This window comes from Leptodactylus fuscus, chromosome 1, assembly GCF_031893055.1.
Source record: "Leptodactylus fuscus isolate aLepFus1 chromosome 1, aLepFus1.hap2, whole genome shotgun sequence".
In the NCBI taxonomy this organism is placed as follows: Eukaryota; Metazoa; Chordata; class Amphibia; order Anura; family Leptodactylidae; genus Leptodactylus; species Leptodactylus fuscus.
This window is the reverse complement of record NC_134265.1, coordinates 106,641,136-106,668,215: the sequence shown is the minus strand read 5'-3', so window position 1 is coordinate 106,668,215 and position 27,080 is coordinate 106,641,136. Positions and strand designations below refer to the sequence as shown.

Here is a 27,080-nt window from a genome sequence, read left to right as displayed (position 1 = left end):
GAAATTCGATTCGAACAGCCGCTCAATGTTCGTGTGTTCGAACGGGTTTCGAACCCCATTATAGTCTATGGGGAACAGATACTCGTTAAGGGGGAAACCCAAATCCGTGTCTGGAGGGTCACCAAGTCCACTATGACACCCCAGGAAATGATGCCAACACCTCTGGAATGACACTGGGACAGCAGGGGAAGCATGTCTGGGGGCATCTAACACACCAAAGACCCTCTATTACCCCAACATCACTGCCTAACAACTACACACTTTCCACATTCAAAAAAACCTCTATCAAAGTGGGAAAATACCTGGAAACCTTCTTTACTCCCCAAATGGATGGACACAAACCCCAATTTAAGCTCAACAAACAGTAACAACCACCCCTTAAAATCACGTTCCCCATGACAACCACAAATGGAATAGGCAATGGGAATTCCAAAAGCCCTCACCCTTAACTATCATTTTGAGTGTGTGTGTGTGTGTGTGTGAGATGTGGTAAGACCTTCCAAAATTCACTTTTCTAGCCCTTAACATGAGCCCTTCCAAACAAAGTTACAGGACCTTAAGCTGAGCTACCAGCAGAGATTGAGGCCCTTGGCATGAGTAGAGCCTTGCACCAGCAGTGTTTTTGGCACTTAGGGTGAGTTGAGCCTTGTACCAGCGTGTGTCCCTTAACATCAGGCGGGCCCTAAGTTCTGCGCTTTGCACAAAAGTTCCACATTAACTAGGCTGAATGGTACAAAGATTAGTAGGCCCGAGAACCAGGAACAGGTCTTGCAATGGCTGTCGGATAACGCTTAAAGCACATTGTCCACCAGCCAGGCAGCCTCTACCTCCTCTTACCCAACAGTCTTGTCCTCCTTCCACCCAAAATTCCCAATCTTCCCAGAACAATAACCCCAACTGTCCCTGCTCCCCAGAGCTGTTCTCCCTTCCTTTGACTGTACCGCAACCTGCCCCTCCATTTCGCGATTCCACGGACCTAACAGACGAGTATCTGTGTCCAGATGCTCAAACAGTAGAGTCTCCTCCATTCCATCTCCGGTCGATTTGGTGGCGGATGACCAGCAACCCACCCTCATCGACGACGATGAGACGCAGTTGCTGTCAGGGCAGCCAGTTGACATGCGCATTGTGCAGGAGGAGGAGGCGAGACAGGAGTTGGAAGAGGAGGTGGTGGACGACGAGGACACCGACCCCACCTGGACAAGGCAGATGTCAAGCTGGGAAAGTAGTGTGGATGTTGAGGCAGGTGCAGCACCAAAAAGGGTAGCTAGAGGCAGAGACATGTCCAGAGGCAGAGGTCAGCTGCTTTGCCGAAGCCAGGCCAGACCCGGAATGTCCGAAGATGTTCCCTTTTGTACCCAGCCCAGAAAAACTCCCCCATCGAGGGCACGTTTCTTGAAGGTGTAGAGTTTTTTCAAGGAATGCGCCGAGGACAGATATAGTGTCGTCTACACAATTTGCCTCTCGAAATCGAGTAGGGGCCCTGAGAAGAGCAACCTGTCCACCACTTCAATGCACCGTCATTTGGAATCCAAGCATGGGAATCAGTGGCAGGCAGCAACGGCAGGACAAACGTCGCCCGCCGTTCATGCCACTGCCTCTGCTCACAGTGCTGGCGATGCACTCCAGAGGACGAGCCAGGACATCACTTCATCTGCCTCCGCCACTTTGTTGACTTCTCCCTCATCCTCCCCTGTTTCTGTCTTCTCTCCTTCTCCTGCACCATCAAAGGCACCATCAGGCGCTTCTTTACAACAACCCACCATCTCTCAGACATTGGAGCTCCGGCAGAAATACACCGCTAACCACCCACCCACGCAAGCCTAGAACGCCAACATCGCTAAACTGCTGGCCCAGGAGAGGTTGGCGTTCTGGCTTGTTGAAACTCCCGCCTTCCCGGACCTGATGGCAACTGTGGCACCTCACTATGCCGTCCCTAGCCGTCTCAACTTCTCCCGGTGTGGCGTCCCCACCTTGCACCAGCACGTGTCACTCAACATCAGGTGGGCCCTTAGTTCCGCGCTTTGCTGCAAGGTCCACTTGACCACCGACACTTGGACAAGCGCCTGTGGTCAGGGATGCTGCAGTGCTTATCTTTAATGACAGGCAGGGTGAATGTGGTGGAGTCTGTTCCCCGGGTGCAAACTGGGGTGGCCTATCTCCTCTCCCAGGCCAAAATTCATGGCAGGAGTAGACTGAAACCCTACGACGCTGCAACCTCCACCACAGCTACTAGCGGCAAACGCTAAAACACTGGTGTGGGGAGACGTCAGCAGGCGGTGCTGAAGCTCATCAGCTTGGGGGACAGACAGCACAGTGCCTCCGAGGTCAGGGATGCCATCCTGGCTGAGATGGCATTTTTTTTTCCCTGCTACACCTGGGGCCTGGCATTTTTACGCCTGTGATAATGGCTGGAACCTGGTAGCGGCTCTGGAGCTTGCCAGCCTCCAACACGTTCCATGTTTGGCCCACGTCTAACCTAGTGGTGCAAAGTTTTTTAAAAACATACCCAAATGTACCGAAGCTACTGTTGAAAATGCGGCGCTTGTGCGCCCACTTTTGCAAGTGCACAGGAGTCGCTGCTAGCCTAAAAACACTCTAGCAAGGCCTACATCTGTCCAAACACAGGCTGTTGTCCATCATTCACACACGCTGAAACCCTACAATACCATATCTTGAGCAGGGTGTGTGAGCTGCACAGACCTTTGATGGAGTTCCATCTACAAAACCCAAGGGTTCCTCAAAGTCAGCAACCAAAGTTTCTGCACCATGAGTTTCCAGGGGTGGCAGAGTTATGGCTAGGGGCAGAGGCATGGATAGGGATGATGTCTAGGGGCAAAAGCAGTGTGGATGTGGAGGCAAGCTAAGCAGGAAAAACTGGGGGTACAAGCTAAGGCATGGACTGGGGTGATGTCTAGGGGCAAAAGCAGTGTGGATGTGGAGGCAAGCTAAGCAGGAAAAACTGGGGGTACAAGCTAAGGCATGGACTGGGGTGATGTCTAGGGGCAAAAGCAGTGTGGATGTGGAGGCAAGCTAAGCAGGAAAAACTGGGGGTACAAGCTAAGGCATGGACTGGGGTGATGTCTAGGGGCAAAAGCAGTGTGGATGTGGAGGCAAGCTAAGCAGGAAAAACTGGGGGTACAAGCTAAGGCATGGACTGGGGTGATGTCTAGGGGCAAAAGCAGTGTGGATGTGGAGGCAAGCAAAGCAGGGAAAATGGTGGCTAGAGGCAAAGGGATGTCCATAGGCAGCAAGGGCAAAGATGCAAAACTCTCCCGTTTCAAGAATTTTCCTGACTTGTCTCCCCACAAAACATTCCTGGGAGGAGGGCTGAAACACCACCCTCCTCCTCCTCCGCTGTTAGATTGACCCCAGCTACGAGCTGAAAACGCTGCAACACTGGTGTGGGGAGACGTCAGCAGGCTGGGCTGAAGCTCATCAGCTTGGGAGACGGACAGCACACTGCCTCTGAGGTCAGGGATGCCATCCTGGATGAGATGGCAATTTGTTTATCCCCGCTGCCCCTGGGGCCAGGCTTTTTTGTCTTGTTGGAGGGCTCTGGAGCTTGCCAGCCTCCAACACGTTCCATGCCTGGCCCACGTGTTCAATGTAGTGGTGCAATGATTTTTAAAAACATACCCCAAATTAGCTGAGCTAAGGGTGAAAGTGCGGCACTTGGACACCCACTTTCCCAAGTCTACAGTACCTGGAGCTAGCCGCAATACACTCCAGCAAGGCCTACATCTGCCTGAAGCACCTACTGTTGTGCGAGGTCACCACACGCTCTAACCCTAGATACCGTATGTTCAGCAGGGTGTGTGAGCAGCAGAGACCTTTGATGGAGTACCAGCTACAAAACCCAAGGGTTCCTCAGAGTCAGCTCCCTCACTTTCTGCACCATGAGTTTCCATGGGTGGCAGACTTATGGCTAGAGGCACAGGCATGGATAGGGGTGATGTGTAGGGGCAAAAGCAGTGTGGATGTGGAGGCAAGCTAAGCAGCAAAAACTGGGGGTACAAGCAGCCGGTGGCATCATCACTGACAAGCACAGCTGTCTGTCAGCTGACAGGCTGACTTTCACCAAAATGAACAGACAATGGATAGACTCATCATATACATGTCAGTTACATGACAAATTTAGTGCAATTTGCAAGTCCAAGATGGTTTGGAGATCTGCGGAGAGGAATCTCACCACCTCTTGCGGGTGCCATCATTTGGAAGGCAAGCCCTGGGCTCAGTGGGTGAGAGCAAGCGCAGGATAATCGTCGTTTGGCCTGGCGGCCACTGCCTCTCCCACTGTTGACAGGGCTGGCGCTGCAGTCCAGACCAGCAGCCAGGACACCTCCACATCTGCCTCTGACACTTTGGGGAGTTCACCCTTATCCTCACCTTTTCCTGCCATTTCTCCTTTTGCCCGCGCCATCATGCGCCTCTTCCCAGCAACTCCCCATCTCCCAAGCCTTTCATTTCATGCTAAAGTACAGCGCAACCCACCCACATGCCCAAGGCTTCAACGGCCTCATCTCAAGAAATCTGGCCCAGGAGATGTTGGAATCCCGGCTGGGGGACACTCTGCCCTTTTTGGGCAGAGTGTCTACTGCGCCACCGCACTGTGCCGTCCACACCAGCACTTTCCCCCAAACATGAGGCGGTCCCTAAATTCAGCGCTTAGCCCTAAAGTTCCATGTGACCAGTTACGAATGGACAAGTGCATGTGGACAGGGACGCTACCTTTCAATTTGGGCACAGTGGTTGAATGTAGTTGAGGCGTGGACCGGGTCGCAAAATGTGGTGGCCTGACTTGTCTCCCCACACAACATTCCTGGGAGGAGGGCTGAAACACCACCCTCCTCCGCTGTTAAATTGACCCCAGCTACGAGCTGGAAACGCTGCAACACTGGTGTGGGGAGACGTCAGCGGGCCGTGCTGAAGCTCATCAGCTTGGGGGCCAGACAGCACACTGCCTACAAAGTGAGTCATGCCATCCTCGATGAGACGGCAATGTGGTTTTTGCCACTGCACCTGGGCCCAGGCATGTTGTCATGTGTGATAATGGCCGTAACCTGGGATCGGCTCTGTAGCTTGGCAGCCTGCAACATATTCCATGCCTGGGCCACGTTTTTAACTCATTGCTGCTAATCTTTTGAAAAAGGTACCCCAATGTTCCTGAGCTACTGGTGAAAGTGTGGCGCTTGTGCGGATAGTTTTTAAAGTCTATAGTTGCCGCTGCTAGCCTCTATGCACTCCTACAACGCCTGTACCTGCTGGAACAACGGCTGTTGTGCGACGTCTCCACACTGCTGGCACTAAACATATCATGTGTTGAGCAGAGTGTGTGAGCAGCACAGACCTTTGATGTAGTTCCAACTCCAAAACCCTCGGGTTCGTCAAAGTCAACTCCCTCAGTTGCTCAACCATGAGTGGCCATGGGTGGCAGACTTATGTGAAATCCCATCCATTGCACTGGACACGAAACATTAGCATGCGCTCAGCACAACTTCGGATATGGCAGCTGCGTTAAGCAGGGTGCAGGGTACAACACAGACCAGGCCCGAGCACCAGGAACAGGTGTTAGAAATACTGCAGCATCTGCCATTTCCTTCCAATTTTGGGGTTTTGGACCCGCCACCGACTTGTCTGGACCTAAGTGGGGATCATGAGACACAGTTGCCATCAAGGCAAGCTGTGGTCATGTGCGGTTTGCAGTAAGGGGGCAGTGCGCAATTGGAAGAGGAGTTGGTGGATGACGTGGCCACCGACCCCACATGGACAGGGGTGATGTCTAGGGGCTAAAGCAGTGTAGATGTAGAGGGAAGCTAAATCAACAAAAAACCTGGGTAGAAGCAAAGGCATAAACTGGGGTGATGTTTAGGGGCTAAAGCAGTGTAGATGTGGAGGGAAGCTAAGCAGCAAAAACAGTGGGTAGAAGCAAAGGCATGCAAAACTCTACCCTGTTGGAAGACTTATTCCTAGGTCTGGAACACGTTAATGGCCCCCCTGGACAAATTACTGCCACTCAGGGGCCTAGTGTCACCAGGAGGGACAAGTATAGGCGCATGTTGTGGGAATACCTGGCCGACACCAGCTCTGTCCTCTCCGATCCCTCTGTGCTCTACAGCCTACACTTATTTTCTCATCTTTTTTTCTGAACTGCACATCTCTTGCCTGCTTCCTTTGGGATCTTAGAAATGGTGGTCCACTTCCACAGATGGTAACTTCAATAGACAGTGTAACGGGAGTAGCTGAGGGATCGCTGTCTTAACCACTTTTTGGCACAAAATTAACTTCCAAAGCCAAATATGGTGCAAGTATATGATGCAAGGACACCTACACACCTATCTCTGACACATTGGGGAGTTCACCCTCATGCGCCCTTTTGGCCTGCACCATCATGCGCCTCTTCCCAGCCACTCCACATTTCCCAAGCTTTTCATTGCTCATTCATTCACCCCCATGCCCAAGCCTTTAACAGCCTCATCGATAAACTGCTGGCCCTGGAGATGTTGGTGTTTGTTTATGCTTCTGGAGACCCAGGCCTTCCGTCAGCAGATGGCAGCTGGGGCACCTCCCTATGCTGGGCCTAGCCGTTACTACTTCTCTTGGTGTGCTGTCTCTGCCTTGCGCCTGCATGTGTCCCATAACATCAGTCGGGCCCAGAGCTCTGCGCTTTGCTGCAAGGTCCACTTGACCACCGACACATGGACAAGCGCCTGTGGTCAGGGATGCTGCAGTGCTTATCTTTAATGACAGGCAGGGTGAATGTGGTGGAGTCTGTTCCCCGGGTGCAAACTGGGGTGGCCTATCTCCTCTCCCAGGCCAAAATTCATGGCAGGAATAGACTGAAACCCTACGAAGCTGCAACCTCCACCCCAGCTACTAGCAGAAAACACTGTAACACTGGCATGGGGAGATGTCAGCAGGCCGTGCTGAAACTGATCAGCTTGGGGGACAGACAGCACAGTGCCTCCGAGGTCAGGGATGCCATCCTGGCTGAGATGGCATTTTTTTTTCCCTGCTACACCTGGGGCCTGGCATTTTTGCACCTGTGATAATGGCTGGAACCTGGTAGCAGATCTGGAGCTTGCCAGACTCAAACACGGTCCACGCATGGCCCACGTTTTCCAACTTGTTGGTGCCATGTTTCTTTGAAACCTACACCATTGTGCCTGATATACAGGTCAAAGTGGGGCCATTTTCGTAAGTGAGAACTAGCCTCTGCTAGGCAGAAAACATTCAGAGCACACTCCTCTCATCTTCGCACCGTTGGCTGGCGGAGGAAGACGAGGGGGTTGGAGTGGCATCTGATGTCCCTATCCCACACGAGGCTAGAGGGTGCACTTCAGTGCATCCCATTGCTTCACCACAAATGGTGTGAAGGGGAGTGGAAAATGGAGGAAATGGAGAGTGACCCTTACAGTTGGGGCCAGCAAAGGCATGCCAAGTAACACACTGGCACACATGGCTGACTTCATCTTGGGTTGCTTTTCAACACATATTTCACATCATGAAGAACAAATAATACTGGATTTTTACAAGCCTCGAACCCCGGTCTAGGTCTAATGTCTGTTCCTTTCTTATATTAGGGGAGAGGGAAAAAAAATTACTTCAGTGATACGTTTAGCGTACATAGACTGACTATTAATGTGTATCCCACTTAGTGTTGTTAGGGTTACACACCGTCACAACCTGGCTAAAGCTTCTATAGCTGTTAATAAAGTCAACATAACTTTACGGTATCCAAAAAGACAGCTGGTACCGACAGAGAGCAAGACAAATGTCAACCAAAGCTGTGAGCTCTGAACACCCACAGTGACTTTGGCGTCATCATCATTATAAGGGAGCGGGTGGTAATAAATAACTTGGCAGTGCCTAAAACCCAAAAAGCTTATACAACTATATTTACATTAAGATACACAAATGACACTTTTCAGTAGCATGTCATGAGACAAGCTGATAAGCTCTTCCTTTGTGCAGTGCTATTTGAAAGTTAAACGCTGCCTTTATTTTAATTCTGGAGAAGGTGCAGACATTAGATTTAGAACATGTTGTCTTCATTGTCCAAATCCTATAGGTAACGTGTTTTTCGGGCCGAGTTGTCTGGGAACGAGCTGGTGCAGCACTGACAACCTGGGTGAATATGGCAAGAGCCTGAGATGTAGGGTGAATGAATCCCCAAATTATTTGTGGAATTCCCAGTGAGACAATGGCACTATCTACCAGTAGCAAAAATTGTGGGTGCACGTAACCCCAATATATTCTTTGAATTACCAGTCAGAAACTGGCACTATATGGCAGTAGCAAGAAATGAGGGTATTTGTAACCCCAATATATTCTTTGAATTCCCAGTGAGACAATGGCACTGTATACCAGTAGTAAAAATTGTGGGTGCACATAACCCCAATATATTCTTTGAATTCCCAGTGAGACAATGGCACTGTATAGCAGTAGCAAAAATTGTGGGTGCACGTAACCCCCATATATTCTTTGAATTCCCAGTCAGACAATGGCACTATATACCAGTAGCAAAAATTGTGGGTGCACGTAACCCCAATATATTCTTTGAATTACCAGTCAGAAACTGGCACTATATAGCAGTAGCAAAAATTGTGGGTGCACATAACCCCAATATAATCTTTGAATTCCCAGTGAGACAATGGCACTGTATAGCAGTAGCAAAAATTGTGGGTGCACGTAACCCCCATATATTCTTTGAATTCCCAGTCAGACAATGGCACTGTATACCAGTAGTAAAAATTGTGGGTGCACATAACCCCAATATATTCTTTGAATTCCCAGTGAGACAATGGCACTGTATAGCAGTAGCAAAAATTGTGGGTGCACGTAACCCCCATATATTCTTTGAATTCCCAGTCAGACAATGGCACTATATACCAGTAGTAAAAATTGTGGGTGCACATAACCCCAATATATTCTTTGAATTCCCAGTGAGACAATGGCACTGTATAGCAGTAGCAAAAATTGTGGGTGCACGTAACCCCCATATATTCTTTGAATTCCCAGTCAGACAATGGCACTGTATACCAGTAGTAAAAATTGTGGGTGCACATAACCCCAATATATTCTTTGAATTCCCAGTGAGACAATGGCACTGTATAGCAGTAGCAAAAATTGTGGGTGCACGTAACCCCCATATATTCTTTGAATTCCCAGTCAGACAATGGCACTGTATACCAGTAGTAAAAATTGTGGGTGCACATAACCCCAATATATTCTTTGAATTCCCAGTGAGACAATGGCACTGTATAGTAGTAGCAAAAATTGTGGGTGCACGTAACCCCCATATATTCTTTGAATTCCCAGTCAGACAATGGCACTGTATACCAGTAGTAAAAATTGTGGGTGCACATAACCCCAATATATTCTTTGAATTCCTAGTGAGACAATGGCACTGTATAGCAGTAGCAAAAATTGTGGGTGCACGTAACCCCCATATATTCTTTGAATTCCCAGTCAGACAATGGCACTATATACCAGTAGCAAAAATTGTGGGTGCACGTAACCCCAATATATTCTTTGAATTACCAGTCAGAAACTGGCACTATATAGCAGTAGCAAAAATTGTGGGTGCACATAACCCCAATATAATCTTTGAATTCCCAGTGAGACAATGGCACTGTATAGCAGTAGCAAAAATTGTGGGTGCACGTAACCCCCATATATTCTTTGAATTCCCAGTCAGACAATGGCACTGTATACCAGTAGTAAAAATTGTGGGTGCACATAACCCCAATATATTCTTTGAATTCCCAGTGAGACAATGGCACTGTATAGCAGTAGCAAAAATTGTGGGTACACGTAACCCCCATATATTCTTTGAATTCCCAGTCAGACAATGGCACTGTATACCAGTAGTAAAAATTGTGGGTGCACATAACCCCAATATATTCTTTGAATTCCCAGTGAGACAATGGCACTGTATAGTAGTAGCAAAAATTGTGGGTGCACGTAACCCCCATATATTCTTTGAATTCCCAGTCAGACAATGGCACTGTATACCAGTAGTAAAAATTGTGGGTGCACATAACCCCAATATATTCTTTGAATTCCTAGTGAGACAATGGCACTGTATAGCAGTAGCAAAAATTGTGGGTGCACGTAACCCCCATATATTCTTTGAATTCCCAGTCAGACAATGGCACTATATACCAGTAGCAAAAATTGTGGGTGCACGTAACCCCAATATATTCTTTGAATTACCAGTCAGAAACTGGCACTATATAGCAGTAGCAAAAATTGTGGGTGCACATAACCCCAATATAATCTTTGAATTCCCAGTGAGACAATGGCACTGTATAGCAGTAGCAAAAATTGTGGGTGCACGTAACCCCCATATATTCTTTGAATTCCCAGTCAGACAATGGCACTGTATACCAGTAGTAAAAATTGTGGGTGCACATAACCCCAATATATTCTTTGAATTCCCAGTGAGACAATGGCACTGTATAGCAGTAGCAAAAATTGTGGGTGCACGTAACCCCCATATATTCTTTGAATTCCCAGTCAGACAATGGCACTGTATACCAGTAGTAAAAATTGTGGGTGCACATAACCCCAATATATTCTTTGAATTCCCAGTCAGACAATGGCACTATATACCAGTAGCAAAAATTGTGGGTGCACGTAACCCCAATATATTCTTTGAATTACCAGTCAGAAACTGGCACTATATAGCAGTAGCAAAAATTGTGGGTGCACATAACCCCAATATAATCTTTGAATTCCCAGTGAGACAATGGCACTGTATAGCAGTAGCAAAAATTGTGGGTGCACGTAACCCCCATATATTCTTTGAATTCCCAGTCAGACAATGGCACTGTATACCAGTAGTAAAAATTGTGGGTGCACATAACCCCAATATATTCTTTGAATTCCCAGTGAGACAATGGCACTGTATAGCAGTAGCAAAAATTGTGGGTGCACGTAACCCCCATATATTCTTTGAATTCCCAGTCAGACAATGGCACTATATACCAGTAGTAAAAATTGTGGGTGCACATAACCCCAATATATTCTTTGAATTCCCAGTGAGACAATGGCACTGTATAGCAGTAGCAAAAATTGTGGGTGCACGTAACCCCCATATATTCTTTGAATTCCCAGTCAGACAATGGCACTGTATACCAGTAGCAAAAATTGTGGGTGCACATAACCCCAATATATTCTTTGAATTCCCAGTGAGACAATGGCACTGTATAGCAGTAGCAAAAATTGTGGGTGCACATAACCCTAATATATTCTTTGAATTCCTAGTGAGACAATGGCACTGTATAGCAGTAGCAAAAATTGTGGGTGCACATAACCCCCATATATTCTTTGAATTCCCAGTCAGACAATGGCACTGTATACCAGTAGTAAAAATTGTGGGTGCACATAACCCTAATATATTCTTTGAATTCCTAGTGAAACAATGGCACTGTATAGCAGTAGCAAAAATTGTGGGTGCACGTAACCCCCATATATTCTTTGAATTCCCAGTGAGACAATGGCACTATATACCAGTAGCAAAAATTGTGGGTGTATATAGCCCCAATTCTATTGCTAGGGGACTTGCAGGGTATTTCTGGGGTGAAGGTGGGGGGGCACACCGTTGGAACGGGTATCGGGGGTATATATCGGGTATACGGGAATACACTGACAGTGTATTCCATTCAGGATCCTGGGAAAGCTGGGTTGCGGCGATTGAGCCCGTCAGTGCCACGTTACACTGACAAGCTTCTCCCTGGAATTTAGCTCTTATAAGAGCTGTTGGTTGTCTTCTCCTTCCTATCCTAGCCTGTCCCTGCCTACCCAGAATCTAAGCCCTAGCTAACTGGACGGAAACCTCCGTCCCCGGTGAATTGCAAGCTCAGAATGACGCGAAGCTGGGCATCGCTGTTCTTTTAAATTAGAGGTCACATGTTTTCGGCAGCCAATGGGTTTTGCCTACTTTTTTCAACGTCACCGGTGTCGTAGTTCCTGTCCCACCTACCCTGCGCTGTTATTGGAGCAAAAAAGGCGCCAGGGAAGGTGGGAGGGGAATCGAGTAATGGCGCACTTTACCACGCGGTGTTCGATTCGATTCGAACATGCCGAACAGCCTAATATCCGATCGAACATGAGTTCGATAGAACACTGTTCGCTCATCTCTAGTAAGCACCACATCCTTCATAATACTATGTAGCCAAAGCTTAAAGGGATATTGCCATCACTCTGACTATAGTTAACATGGGACCAGATATGCCTGTTAGACCACTCCAAACCACCTTCAGTTGTTTATACTTCATGTCTAAGGATTAGTGCTAGCCCCTGTGGTCTTGGCATATCATACTTTTATTATTGAACCTACTGAACTGGTATACAGTACATACATATTAGAATTTATTCTTTTCATTCCACTTTCACAGACACTGCCCATAAACAAGAGTAGAGCACTTTCTTGAGTGAAAAAATAAACTTTTTTTCCTAATCCATGCAAGCCCTTTGGGAGCCTTCACACGGAGTAAACGCACGTGTATTTTTGCAAAATACAAGTGTAAAAATACACGTGTAAAAATAAGACTCACATTGACTTCAATGACATTTTACAGGTGTATATTTACAGGCGTATTTTTACACGTGTAAAAAATATCATTGCAGTCAATGGGAGTCTTATTTTTACACATGTATTTTGAAAAATATACGTGTGTTTACTCCGTGTGAAGGCTCCCTTTAAGAATATTACATTTAGATATACTGTAAATTAAGTTAGATTATAGTTGTTTGTTGGCCTGTGTGAAGGGTTAATGTACATACAAGGGTAGACTGTCACCTGGCAAATCCCTTGTTACAATGTAGTCTGCCTCTCTCTAAAGCCAGTATGTTTATAGCATACCTAATGATACAAGATTAGCTGGAGAGCCATCGAAAAGACATTCAATTCAAGTGCAAAATGTTATCTGACTCCAATAGATGAGGAAAAGAAGGCTCAAGACCAATATGGATTTTCTGGTGATTGCTTCACATTCCATCACGGGGGTCCCTTGATGTTGCAATTCATGACCAAATCAGGATTATTATTTTTTTTACTAGCTGCCTTTTGAGATATATCCCATGTGGATCCATTACACGTTGTCATTCCTTTCTGTTACACTCGAAAGCACTGACTGACATTTAATGGTTAACTGTGGTTCTCCAAAGACAGTCAAGTGCATTGTGTATGCAGCTCTAGTTCTGTTATATTTGAGGTGACAGGCTTGAGTTCAGAGTGCTACAACATGACGCAGGGAAATGTCTGATAGCATTTATAGTACTCATGAAGGTAATGGAAATTGCAATGCAGAAATACAAGCACAGGTGAGGAGTGAGCAAATAAAATGGATTACAGATTTATTTTTCACTGCTGTACAATATAACCAATTGTTTCCAGTAGTCTGTAGAGTAAAGAAAATAGGTATATTATGTGTTTATTTACTACTTCTTATTTTTATATTATTGACATAACCGTACATGTACATTGAATATACTCTAGACACTTCCCTATTAATAACAGCATTTATTTTTTTTAACAAACATATATATATTGTAAGCCGATGGCTGGTCAGGTAATGGAGGGGGTGTACATCTCACCCAGACTACTATGGTGAGAAAACTCCAGAAGGAATGTTTGTTCTCTGCAGACAACTTTCGTCTGCTGAACATTTTGGTAAATGCTCAGTATTGGGGTGGATTTTTAGGAATGGCAGGTAGGTTGGTAGTGGGACCTGTCATTCCACCCCCCTCCAGTCCACACTTTGGGGATGTTCCAGCAGTGACTCAGCTGCAGAGAGTCTGCTCATCAAGGGAGCTTAAAAAGCCAGGTCCAGCAGCAACACTTTGGCAGAATTTGGCTGGAGAGCCAAAGAGAGAGGTCATATTTTTGGAGCTGTGTCCTGAGTGATTCAACTGGCTTTTGATTTCTGTTATTCTAGGTGAGGTAACCTATTCTATGTTTAGTTAGAGCCTAGCCGGGCAGGGATTTATTTTTGTATTGTTTCCTTTTGTTGCTGCACTATATTTTTTAGTAAAAATAAAACTCTACCTTTGTTTTGGACTAAGGAAACTGGACTTGTGTGTCTGTGCCACCCCACCTAGCAACCCCAGACCCTGACTATATATATTTATATAGTGGTAAAGTGTATGTTAAAATGATGGACGAGGTGTGTATCTCACCTGGTCTCCTCTGCCAGGTGAGATAAAGGAAACCCAGAGTAATAATTTCTGCGCTAGCAGAACATAGTCTGCTAGAGCTCTTTTGGTTTCCATATCTTGGGCTGGTTTTTCTGGACTGGAGGGCAGGTTTTACCGTTTGGGCAGGTATGTACCATTTGGGTCCCTGCATGGGATGTTATGTTTGACCTGCTATAACATAGACAGGCATGCTGATGTTTAGTTAGAGCCGGAAAGGCTTAGGTTTTTGTTTTGTTGTTTGCTGACAGTGTTTTATGCTAAAGCTACAAATAAAACACTCCGGATTGTTAGCCCTACTGCCTGTTGGAATCGAGTCATTGCCTTACAATATATATATATATATATATATATATATAGAGAGAGAGAGAGAGAGAGAGAGAGAGAGAGAGAGAGAGAGAGAGAGAGAGAGAGAGAGAGAGAGAGAGAGAGAGAGAGAGAGAGAGAGAGAGAGAGAGAGAGAGAGAGAGAGAGAGAGAGAGAGAGAGAGAGAGAGAGAGAGAGAGAGAGAGAGAGAGAGATCTGCTGCCTGCAACATCATTCAGCATGACCAGTTTGGCAGTGGGTCAGTAATGGTGTGGGGTGGCATTTCTTTGGAGGGTCACACAGCCCTCCATGTGCTTGCCAGAGGTAGCCTGACTGCCATTAGTTACAGAGATGAGATCCTCAGACCCCTTGTGAGACCATATGCTGGTGCGGTTGGCCCTGGTTTCCTCCCAAATGTAGGACAATACCAGACCTAATGTGGCTGGAGTGTCTCATCAGTTCCTGCAAGATGAAGGCATTGTAGCTATGGACTGACCCACCCATTCCCCAGACCTAAATCCGATTGAGCACATCTGGGACATCATGTCCCGCTCCATCCACCAACATCACGTTGCACTACAGATTGTCCAGGAGTTGGCAGATGCTTTAGTCAAGGTCTGGGAGGAGATCCCTCAGGAGACCATCTGCAATCTCATCAGGAGCATGCCCAGGCGTTGTAGGGAGGTCATACAGGCACGTGGAGGCCACACACACTACTGAGCCTCATTTTGACATGTTTTAACGACATTACATCAAAGTTGGATCAGCCTGTAGTGTGTTTTTCCACTTTAATTTTGGGGGTGACTCCAAATCCAGGCCTCCATTGGTTAATAAATTTGATTTCCATTGATGATTTTTGTGTGATTTTGTTGTCATCATATGCAACTTTGTACAGAACAAAGTATTCAATGAGAATATTTCATTAATTCAGATCTAGGATGTGTTATTTGAGTGTTCCCTTTATTTTTTAGGGCCCCTTCACACAGAGTAAACGTACATGCATTTTGGCAAAATACACGTGTAAAAATACACATGTAAAAATAAGACTCCCATTGACTTCAATGACATTTTACATGTGTATTTTGACGTGTATTTTGATGTGCTTTTTTACACGTGTAAAAAAAATGCCATTGAAGTCAATGGGAGTCTGATTTTTACACGTGTATTTTTACATGTGTATTTTACCAAAATACACGCGCATGTACTCCGTGTGAAGGGGCCCTTAGAGTAGTGTATATATGTTCAAGGAGGTCAGACAAGTTTCCTCTTCACCTCAATGACTTGATACAAGCTGTAAGACAAAAGTCTAGTCAGTGCTCTGTCTGCAGTATAACAGAAAGATTAAACCCCACTCACTTTCTAAGCTCTATCAGCTGTAAACATCTGTCTGTGGATGGGAACCTCTTCCTTTTGGAGGACTTATTCTGGTTTGGCTATTATTCCCACATTATGCCCTCAGGTTTCTTTGAAAACCAGGTATTAATCTATAGAGATCTACCTCCCAATAGGTGGTGCTAGGAGCAAGCTCCTCTTTGTTACTAATGAGGTCTTATTTGCATATTCTTTACCCAGAATTCTAAGCAGACCATGCTTGGTCGATTAAGTCCCTGTACCACCTCTCCCTAACGAGAGACTTTACCCTTTCTAAACCTTACACATTCAATCCATCTTCACACAATGAAGCAGATCAGTAAGAGATTAACCCCCTTGCTTTAAGCAAGACTGTTTCAAGATCATGCAGAAAATACTGCAGAGTGACAACCCAATATGGGGACGATTACTTTCTTATACTTTTATTGTTTATTTTTAGGTTTAGGGTTCCTTAGAGAACAACTAAATTTGGAGCATAACCTAAATGTCTCCTCTCTCTACTTCTCCCATTCCCGATACCATGTGACTTTTCAGTTGTTTTTTTATTAACCTCTAAAGCTTTACTTAGGATACCAGTGTAGTTTGTAATGTATAGTCAATTGTTAATGCTTGAACTTTTTTGATACAAAGTATGTAAGTGAAATTTATTGTACTATGATGCATCCAGTGCACAAAACTATAAGTAAATCTTACATTAAAATACACAATGTGAATAGAGTTAGATTGTGTTATTGAGATTGTTGTTGGCAGAGAAAAGCTTGCTTTTTCACTATTGTTTATCTATTTGTTGGTATTGTATTTTTATGTTACTTTTGATATCTCCCATAGGACTGTATGGCTTGAGCTGCAGCCTTCTGGATACCCCTTGGAAGAAACTCCAGCATGGGAAGAATCTTTTTGCTGACATCATCAAAACAAGCCAGGACATTGCCAGAGAAGACCTAGTACAGGAGCTCATTAAAGTGATGAATAATGAAGAACCGTAAGAACAAAACGACCTACATTTTCCTATGAAAGTGCCACAGCAGCAGTTCTTTCCCTTGGTCCCAAGAAGGCCAACCTTTTCTAAAAGTAGCTGTGTTATACTAGATCAAACCAAGCAGAAAAGTAATGTGCAGCTATTACTTCTATTTTCACGTTTCGTTCATAGTTGCCCTGCAAGATGAAACAAGAGCAGTTTAGATTTTTAGTAGCTCTTAAAAGGAATGCATCACCATTTTTTTATATCCTAAAAACCAGATAAAATCCACTTATTGACAGACAAAATAAGTTTTTGGACTCTAATGAAACTTTATATGTGTGAATGTAATTATGATATATGTAAGTGATTATGGTATTAAAAGGATAAGTTTATTGGGAAAAACTGTACAATTGAAAGGAGCTCTAATACCCTGATGGGCCACCCCTAGCCTGGATACAAGATAAGATATGGTTGGGCATGGAGGCATACAGGTTTCCTATGGTATTTGCCCACATTTGCTGCTGGACCTGTAGATCCTCCACTCCTGAATCTGGCTTACCGGCTAGTCCCATAAATGCCCAATTGGCAACAAATCTGATGTTTGGGCAGGCCAAGGAGCGTTGGCTGAGACACTCTGGGATAAACCCAGTGGCGTAACTACCACGGTAGCAGTGGTAGCAACTGCCACAGGGCCTGAAACCTTAGGGGGCCCGGGCCCCCTCACTAGTTAATATGACAAAAAAATAAATAAACAATAAATTTTACTTTTTGAGGCCCGAGGCCACCTGAGGTGTCGGGTTCCGGGCAGTGGAGAGCCTCAGCAGCGTGTGTCTGACAGTGGGGGAGGGGCGGAGACATTGTGCAGGAAGAAGATAGTGCTGGGATCTAGTGAGCAGCACTGAGGACTTTTGGAGAGTGACTGCAGACTGGTGAGTTTAACCCATGTGTGCAGGGCAGGCTGTCAGCAAGAGGTACACTACCCAAAAGAACTTCAGAGAGGCACTTTTATGCCCTACTGTGGCAAGACCAAGTGTATAATCAGACTCCATCCAGGACAATTTACATATCTCTTTAAGGCATAACTGTATGCTCAGGTTTGCAGTAACCTAACATTTCTATCTATTTACATTTTTGGGTTTTTTGGCCAATGAGTGGATATCACTTTTTCTAATCTGGTTTTATTTTCAGAGTAAATGTTTTCATTCGGTTTTTTTGTATATGAGTATGGAGCCTGTGTTCTTACTTCAGTTCTCGTCTGCACTGTTTACGGTATTTAGTGATATGCTTTACAGCAAAGTCATCACCATAGGCAGCAGTAGTTTGGAGCTAACTCATTGGGGTCTATGCTCTATGGAGGGAGGGGAGTAGAGAAGCTGGGATGTCATCTGTTCTCAGTAGTGGATGCATGTTATGTGTTGTTATGTATAAAGGTGTTTAACTTCCATTGTAACAAGGTCTGTCTTGTGTGTGATGTAAATTACTACAGCTAAGAAAACCCCCTACAGAATTAGCAAGTGTCAGTCTATTATTAGGCTTAGCGTCCAGAATGAAAAAAATTTAAAATAAACAATTCTTGAAAAATATGTTTAATGATAAAAACTGCATTTAAAAATATGTCATTCTTTTTGGTGACACATTTGCTGTAAGGTGCTAACTATAAGCAAAGGAGATTTTCTTTGAGGTCACTCTTGAATAACATTATTCTTACTCCATTTTTCTTTGTCGATTGCATTCAACAAATTCTTTTTACAAGCAGCAATAATTAACCCCTTGAGGGCACAACCATTTTTTTTTTTTTTTTTTTTACTTCCCCCATCTTTTAAGAGCCATTACTTTACTTTTACTATTTTTCTGTCACCATGATCATATGATTGTTGTATTTTCTATTATGAAAGTATTACTTTCATATCATGAATCCTGAACAATAATAATTGGCTGACACTTCCTATTATGAAAAGTTATAGGTCACATTTTAGCACAGGTTTTTCCCACTGTCTGCCATAGCAAAATAAAGACACAAAATAAAAGTGACATCTGTTTTTAGTTACAAATAAACACTTACTTTATAGACCCTTTACAAATGTGTTTTGGAATGGCAGCAGATTTGTGGCATAAAAAAACAATATGCCATGTCTGGACCAGAAGAAAAAGAACCCTATTTTTCTGTCTTCTTTTTTTCTGTCCTCTTCATGTTTTTACATTACAGTTTGATTAAAAACAAACAAAAGCAGTGTCTCTCAACAGGATGCAAATACGTGGTGTGAACACAGGCTGGTTTTGCTAACAGCCACTGACTGATTTCTCATACATTACATTATGTATATTATCTATCAGCAAGAGACAACATTGCCTCCGGATCTCAATCTCCTGCACTTGCACCATTACACACAAGGGGCCCCTTCTGACTTGGAAAGATTTAAAATGAAAGTTTTCATTCAGCCCCATACTAAGCATTTTGTTGTGGGTCTGACTGGCTCATAAGAAACATTTAAATGTTTTCATTTTTGCTCATACGCCTTGTGTTTCCTTTCCTTGGTGCAGGCAGTGAGCTTGCTTAGTGTCATCCCTATGTGCTCTGAGCTCCCTCTAGTGCTGTTCGCTAAGAAGAAGTCAGCATTTCCTTTTAGTTTCATGTATGTCATGCTGTTGGTGCCAGAACTCCATAGTGTCAGGTCAATAGCATTGCATTTCAGTACTGCTTTAAGAGCATTTTTTTTTCTCTCAAGAATCTGAATTTGTCTTCCAGGCAGTTACCAGACCCAGCTATAGAAGAACAGGGAAAGGACTTTGTTCGGCCAATCCTAAGCAGCTATTCAGCAGTTTGTGTTCGGTGCCCAGGCTATGGAACCAGGTATGTTTAGTGTATTGCCAATGACATAAAATTAGCCACTTAGGGTCCATTTACACAGACCAATAATAGGACACTGTTCCCAACCATTGCTGATAGTAAACAGGGAGCGAGCAGCCAACAAACTAGCAATGCTTATGTATTGGCTGCTGCATCTTTTCTGTTTTCCAGCTGCACATTTCCCTGTGTAAGCATCTGCTGCTGATGATGAAAATTAATGGTTGGAAATTATGAATGATCATTCTTGTGGCTTTTTACCCCCAACAGTTGCCTAGAGGAAATCTTCTTTTAACCCCTTAATCCTTTAAGTATGCAGGGTAGTTGGGACTTTAATGGTTGGCGACTTTTTTTTTTTTACGGTTTTCACTCTCCCTTAAAAATGACTTGGCGATTTTGTCCAATGCATCATTTGGATTTCAGTGATGCGATATTTACATTGGTTTTATTATTATTTTTGAAAATTAATGATTTGTCTGGGGACAACATATTTTGACCATAAAACAAGATTAGCCAAGCATCAACAGCGAATACAGTGCGCTTCATTTGGGGGGGAAGGTGGTGTTGTAATATTCCCATCATAGGCAAATCCACGGCCACTTTTCGGACAAAAGCCTTACACTGTTAAAGGGGCAAATTGAATACAGACAATAAGTGAAACACAAAAAAGTATTGCTCCATTTGCTTAAAAATAACCTTATTTGCTGACCTTCATGTCAAATTGCAGTACACTGTCGCATTGTGAAAAGTCCTCCAGTCTGTGAACTGCATATACATGTCTTTTTCAGCTGGATGGCAGACAAAAATATACAGCTTCATAGTGTGAGCTTAATGCTTGTTTAACATTTTTTTTAAAAAGCTCTGGCCTCTCAATAATTTGGGTGCAAATTTGTGCACCAAAATGGAAATTTGCACCATTGAGGAACTGCAAAGAGGTCCTATATAACTCCCACCAGCTTTCTGGAGGAGTGACCAGGAATTGCAGGATATAATAGAAAAATAGAAGGTGTCTGTCACATTAAAGCACTTTATTGACATTAGTACAATTCAGTACTTCTGTACATATGTCCTGCATGGTTCTGTATTGTTTTTGAGTGACAGAGAAAGCGTTATAGAGCTGCGTCACTGTGCGCAGATAATGCAGCTAGTTTCCACCCAGCAGCTCAGAGAATAATGCAAATTAGAGATATTATATAATTACTAGAATAAGATAAGATAATCCTTTAATAGTCCCACCAGGGGGAAATTCAGTGTGTTACAGCCAGCAGCATGGTAATACAAATACAAAAGCTCTAAGGTAGAAGCATTACAGTGACAGTAGGTACAGATAAAAAGGTAGAAGAGTAGAAGAAGGGATATCACAACTTAAAGATATTTCAGTTCTCTGTATGGAATGATTTCTGCTTAGCTCGGTGTTGGTTGTACAGCCTAACCGCAGTAGGAGTATTACTACTCATGTACACACATAACAGGAAAGGTTAAATGAAATGAGAGAGGATCTTTAACCCTTTCCCGACATCCGCCGTAATAGTACGGCGCATGTTGGGTGTGTAACTATGGCGGCTGCCCGGAGCTTTACGCAGTAGACACCCGGCGCTAATGTCTCTGATCGGAGAAAATTATGCAAATTGTGGCACCTTGGAATATAACAAATTATAGCTCTCAGAATTAGGTACAACTAAAACTAATTATTTTTGACACGTGATTTTATTGAGTTTACAGAATAAAAGTGGCATGTTACATTTAGAACATATAGAAAAATAGCAAAAAAATAGTTAATAAAATCTGATCAACAAGGCTAGATTCACACGTGCAATGAGCTTTCCATTGTTCGTGTCTGCCATAGACGTTCACCAGTTATCCTTTTTTATACTGAAACCAGAAGATAAAAGTCCTCTGTGAAATATTTTTCTCTCTGACGATTTTTTGTGGATTCTGCAGCAGAGATTTTGACACAGATGTGAACAATGTTTTCCAAAATGGTGCAATAAAAAAAATTACAACCATTTGCACAAAAAAACAAGCCCTCATATGGCAATGTGAACATTAAAGGGGTTGTCCCATCACAAGGATCCTATCTATACTGCTTGTTAATGTGGATGTAAGACTTTTCCTACATACACTGCTTCAGCAAAACTGCTTTGTTTGTCCACTATCTTACTTTATTCAATTCTTTGTGGCCACAGCCCTGACTTAGCTGCTCATGAGTCAAGTGATGTATCTGCTGCTCTCAGGGGGGAGGGAGGAGGGGCTATGTGCAGGGAGCCAGCCTGTGTATCTAGCTATTCCTGTGTCTACACCACGTGACCTAGGTCCTGTTAGCAGATAGGGGAGAGGAGCTGCTTTCATTTCTTCTGTTCTCCCAGTTATCAGGTTAGCTAATTCAATTGTGTTCATTATGGCAGAGACAGGCAGTCTCTGTATGTAATACAGAATGGAGTTGCTGCTGCCTGTACTTCATAGTCCAATATGGGTGGGCGGAGCTACACTCGAATTTGGGGTGGAGCTAAACGGCAGGTTGCATGTGAAACCCCGCCCACCAAATGATGCAAGAAACCAGGAAGAAAGAAGATTTTACAGCAGTAAAGAATGATGAGTATGTGAGGTGAGAATACCCCTTTAAAATGAAAAAGCAATGGCTTGAATGTGACAACAGAAACATCAACAAAAGAGAAAGAACCATTGTCCTTAAGTATGAAACTAGATCACGTCCTTATTGGATTAATTTGCCGCAATTTTTTATTTCTTTTTTTTAAGACTTGCATATGAAACACCAATGTTTTATACATTTTTATTGTATGTCATTTCATGAATTTGATGTGAAAATGCTGGAAAAGTAGGATTGGAGTTTTCTTGTAATGTTTTAACTTGCATGTTCATTCTTTTATTTGTAGGACCAACACCATAGTTCTCATTGATGGAGAAGGACATGTCACCTTCACAGAACGCACAATGCTAAACTGCGATATCACTCAGTGGAAAACAAGCACCTACCAGTTTAACCTCCAACACTAGCACCTCATCATAAAGAAAAGTCTCTGTTATCCAAGGATACATATACATATCACACATGCTGAACTTCTGGTGCCTGAAATATTCTAAAATATATTAAATAATTGCGATAACTTTTAACCAGCACAAAAGCCAGAGAACCAAAATTATTTCAGCAGTGCAAAGGGAAGCACAACCACTACAGTGGGAAATATCTTTTGTCTCGAAATCCTTTTTAACGTTGTCTTATTTATGCAGCAAGCACATCAATAATGCATCAAATGCTGTAAAAAACAAATGGCTAGGAAAAACGTGAAAATGATGTTAAGTATTTCAATATTGTATGTGTAAACTGAAAGGCGGTGATCCATGATTTGTAGCCTCTAGTTTTGCTTTAAGAAGTTGCATCAATAAATGATATGGCTAATAATGTAAGCATATCATTATGCCGAGATTTGTAATGTGACAAGATGGCATTAATGTCCTCTCCATGAGTCATCTTGCTTTATTTTCTTCCCAGGGCCTAGGGTTTGATTTTAATGACTGATCTTCAGGCAAGATATTAACTAATATTAGCACTGGCTGTTAGGGAGCACTGCTTCCTTTCTAAATAGCTTTTAATAAAAATGTCAAGCTTTTACAATATCCACTTTTATCTTCAGTGAATGGGGAATACTATTATAATTTACTAAAGTATAATTTCTGATACTCTTGCATTTTTTTGGAACTATGAAGGAGCTGGAAAATTGGAATTTCCAAACAATTGGAAGCATCAACGTACAGGACAAGATTAGCTATTTGCTGCAGCATAGGATGTTATACATTTTATACATCTGCTGGTGCCAGACTTTCAGGTCTTTTTTTACTTCAGGAAACAAACCAGTTTGTTATTGTGTTGTTGGGCGTCACATTAACAAACTATCTGCAAAAAAAATTAATTTTAGGTCTTAACCCATTGGACCTCAAGCATACTAAAAGTAAAAATCTTTTAGACAGAATTAGGTTGTGAAGCAGTTGTTGGTTTGGGGAACTCTGACAACCTTCCTACCATTTTGTTATTTATTATTCAGTTTATTATTCTTGCATGAAACTAGGGTAAGGAAGTGTAGGATTCATTCACATGAGGGCACCAGACTAGAATGGAAGTTTTCTTAAGTGCAATATGCAATATTTTGAGAAATAATTGTCAGTGCATAATGATAACTTCCTGGTAGGAGACCTTAGTGGATCCAGACAACATAATAAGCAGATTGAGTCCTCAGCTTCCCGAAGCAAAAGACCAAATTGGATTGGAGAGAACAGTAGAAGGTGGACATATGGTGTATTTGTGCTATATAACGTTTGGAAAGTGTCTGCAAAACACATGGTAAAATTTTCCTGAATTAAAGAAAAAAGACATAAATTCATAATTATTTTTTTTTTACAATCCAGAAAGTAAAAATAAATGTGTGATGAAGGCTCGATGGATCCGAACTTTGTATATCTGGTAACATTTGCCAGTTTAAAAGTTAGGATTGCTCAAAATGGTAGTGGAAGGATATATAGGGACAGAAGCTTAGTACGTTATGTCTGTGGGGTGTATATTGCAATGTCTATAATCCAGTCCTGCAAAAAGGGAACAATCAGTTTGGGTTTCCTTCTTTACCATAGAAATGAATCAATAAGCACATAGGAACATTGCCTAGAATATGGATTTTCAGCCTTTGATGCAAACAAGATTGTTCTTATTCACTGACAGCATTTTTTTGGAAGATTGTGAGGAATTGAAACAAAGTATATTAAAACATTGTAGAACATATATACAGCGAGTAAGTTCTATACATATAAAACAGAAAACCCCTATAAAATTCCATGTAGATCAGTTCACCTATTTAGAATATTATTTACCCAACACTTGCTAGCAATTGCAAATAACAGATAAGGACTTCGTAACATATTAAACTGGTATTTGTTACCTGTCATTCATAGATGAAGAGGAATCAGTGTGTTTACTGGGTTTCTGTAGAAAAACAGATGTTTTTATACCTTATGTACACATATGCTGAAGGTAGACACTGAAGTGTATAAAGCATATGTTCACCCGGGAACATTTACACGTGGAGTAAAGCTGGAATTGGAATAAAGAGAACTGGGCTTAACTGAAGTTAAAAGATTTTCCGCCACTCATCAGATAGTTGTGAAAGGAGATACAAAGACAAGAGGTCTTAAAAGAGGTCGTCCCATAATCAATATCTTGTCACCTATCTGGAGGATAGGTAACAGTTATCTGATCGCTAGGGGACCCTCGCTGAGCATGGGTATTACTTGGTCCTCAGTTTGAATGGAGTGGTGGTCATGCTCGCACACTGCCTTTGCATTCAATCTCTAGAGCACTAACTATAGTCCCATTCTGTAGTTGGCTGTCATCGTCAGTCTCATAGATATTGGAGTGCCAGCATACTGCCAGTCCATTTAAATAAGGAACATCTGTGGGACCCCCGGCCATCAGACTCATCGCATATCCTGAGGCCCCACATTGCAGATTTTGCTGCAGTTCTTTGAGCCAAAGCCAGAAGTGGATTGAGCAGAAGATAGAAGTATAAGTACTTCCACTATATATTTCTCATTCTTTTGCTACAAGAAAACAGAAGAGAGAGCACCGCGCGGCACCTTGTGCATTACCCTTTTAAAGTGATTCCACAAAGTATTATTCAACATATAATCACCTTTAAGCGCTGTGAAGTGATCACAGCACTCAAATATCACTTCATAGACAAAATGGCTAGTAGCTGGCAGATCTTAACCGTGAAAACACGTATGCATGGTACTATACAGAAAAGGACCTATCCAACCAACTTCTACAGAAGTATCAAATGGATAAAAGGATCCGCGCTTACCAACCGTAGTTCTTGTTGCATTCGTTTATTAAAGCCTCACACACAAAGCGTTTCGAAACTGGAAGCTGGTTTCTTCTTCAGGTGCACAAAGGACATGTCCTTTGTGCACCTGAAGAAGAAACCAGCTTCCGGTTTCGAAACGCGTTGTGTGTGAGGCTTTAATAAACGAATGCAACAAGAACTACGGTTGGTAAGCGCGGATCCTTTTATCCATTTGATACTTCTGTAGAAGTTGGTTGGATAGGTCCTTTTCTGTATAGTATCATTCTTTTGCTAGACAATCTTGTCTTTGGCTCAAAAAAACGCAGCAAAATCTGTAACAATAAAAATCTGCGTTTCTGCAATGTGGGGTCTTAGCCTAGAGGGGTTTTCCAGTACTTTCAATGGAGTCTGTCAATAGGTTGAAGCATAATAAACCAGCAACACCATTAGATAGACCAGGCTCACCTGAATATAACTCTTTCCCTATGAAAATTCATGCCTCCGTTGAGATATTAATTGACTTCACAATATGCAAAAGAGCAATCTGGAGCACTGGGGTGGCTTCATTGCTCCAAACTTATACACTCCACACTGCTCTAATACAGCTCTCTTCCCACCTCCCCTCTTTGAGTTACAGTGCCAAGGTACTGTGCTGATAGCTCACCTAGCCCCATAGCAATTTAAAGCAATGGAGCCGAACTCGATATTCCAGACTGGTTATTTGTATATTGTGAAATATGCATCAAATAAAGGTATTACATTAAAGTGAGACCAGCTTTCAATACAGGAGCAAGGGAAAGAAGATGCAGGATTTCACAGAAAGGAGACAAAATGTGTTAAAGTATTACAATATTGATACAAATACTGCCAGAAAATCAAGTTGCCTGAAAGATTAGTTAAGGCGAGCTTGACCTATTTAGATTTGCTGTCAGATTACGGTGCGTCACCCTGAGTAAAAGACTCCCTTTAATATTGATGACCTATCCGTAGGCAAAACTTACTGTGTACGGCTGTTTTAGACAGTTGGAGAGTCTGTCAAGAGTCAGACCCTCACCAATCTGATATGGATGCTGTACCAAGGATTGATCATCGGTATTAAAACTTTTTGAGCCCTTTAGAACATGTTAGATTAGATTTATTGTTATATTTTCTATGTTTAAGTGGCTAAAATAAGATGGTTTGCTACAGGCAACAAGCAATGCCACTATTCATTTTATTGCACTCATTATATTGAAATGTGTATACTCTGTGAGTTGAGCTTGCATTGGATTATCTAGTATATTCATCTTGGTGATTATGAAGCACTGATGTTTATTTTTTGTATTATTTATTCACATTTGTTACTGAAATGTAAAAACCACCTTTAACATTAAAATATCAAATGTGAGGTTCAGTCTTTGTCATTTATATGATATATACATGTTATACTGGCAGTCATTCACACAGATACATGTAGTCCATTTGGCTCTAAGATACAGAATTGTAGTATGCCATGTGCCAATATATATATTATATGTATATAATTTATATATTTATTTAGTATGGC

The 27,080-nt window shown here is 43.0% G+C and overlaps 1 protein-coding gene across 2 annotated transcripts in view; it reads left to right on the top strand.

Moving 5' to 3' along the window:
- Nucleotides 1-25,474, top strand: part of TANGO2 (transport and golgi organization 2 homolog) — a 165,986-nt gene extending 140,512 nt beyond the window's left edge. For both annotated transcript variants that reach the window (XM_075275897.1, XM_075275890.1), the window contains exons 7-9: nt 16,708-16,861; nt 19,587-19,691; nt 22,580-25,474. In XM_075275897.1, coding sequence (XP_075131998.1) covers nt 16,708-16,861; nt 19,587-19,691; nt 22,580-22,700 — 380 coding nt within the window. In that variant the 3' untranslated portion in view covers nt 22,701-25,474. The remainder of the gene's footprint in view (nt 1-16,707; nt 16,862-19,586; nt 19,692-22,579) is intronic.
- Nucleotides 25,475-27,080: the final 1,606 nt, after the last annotated feature.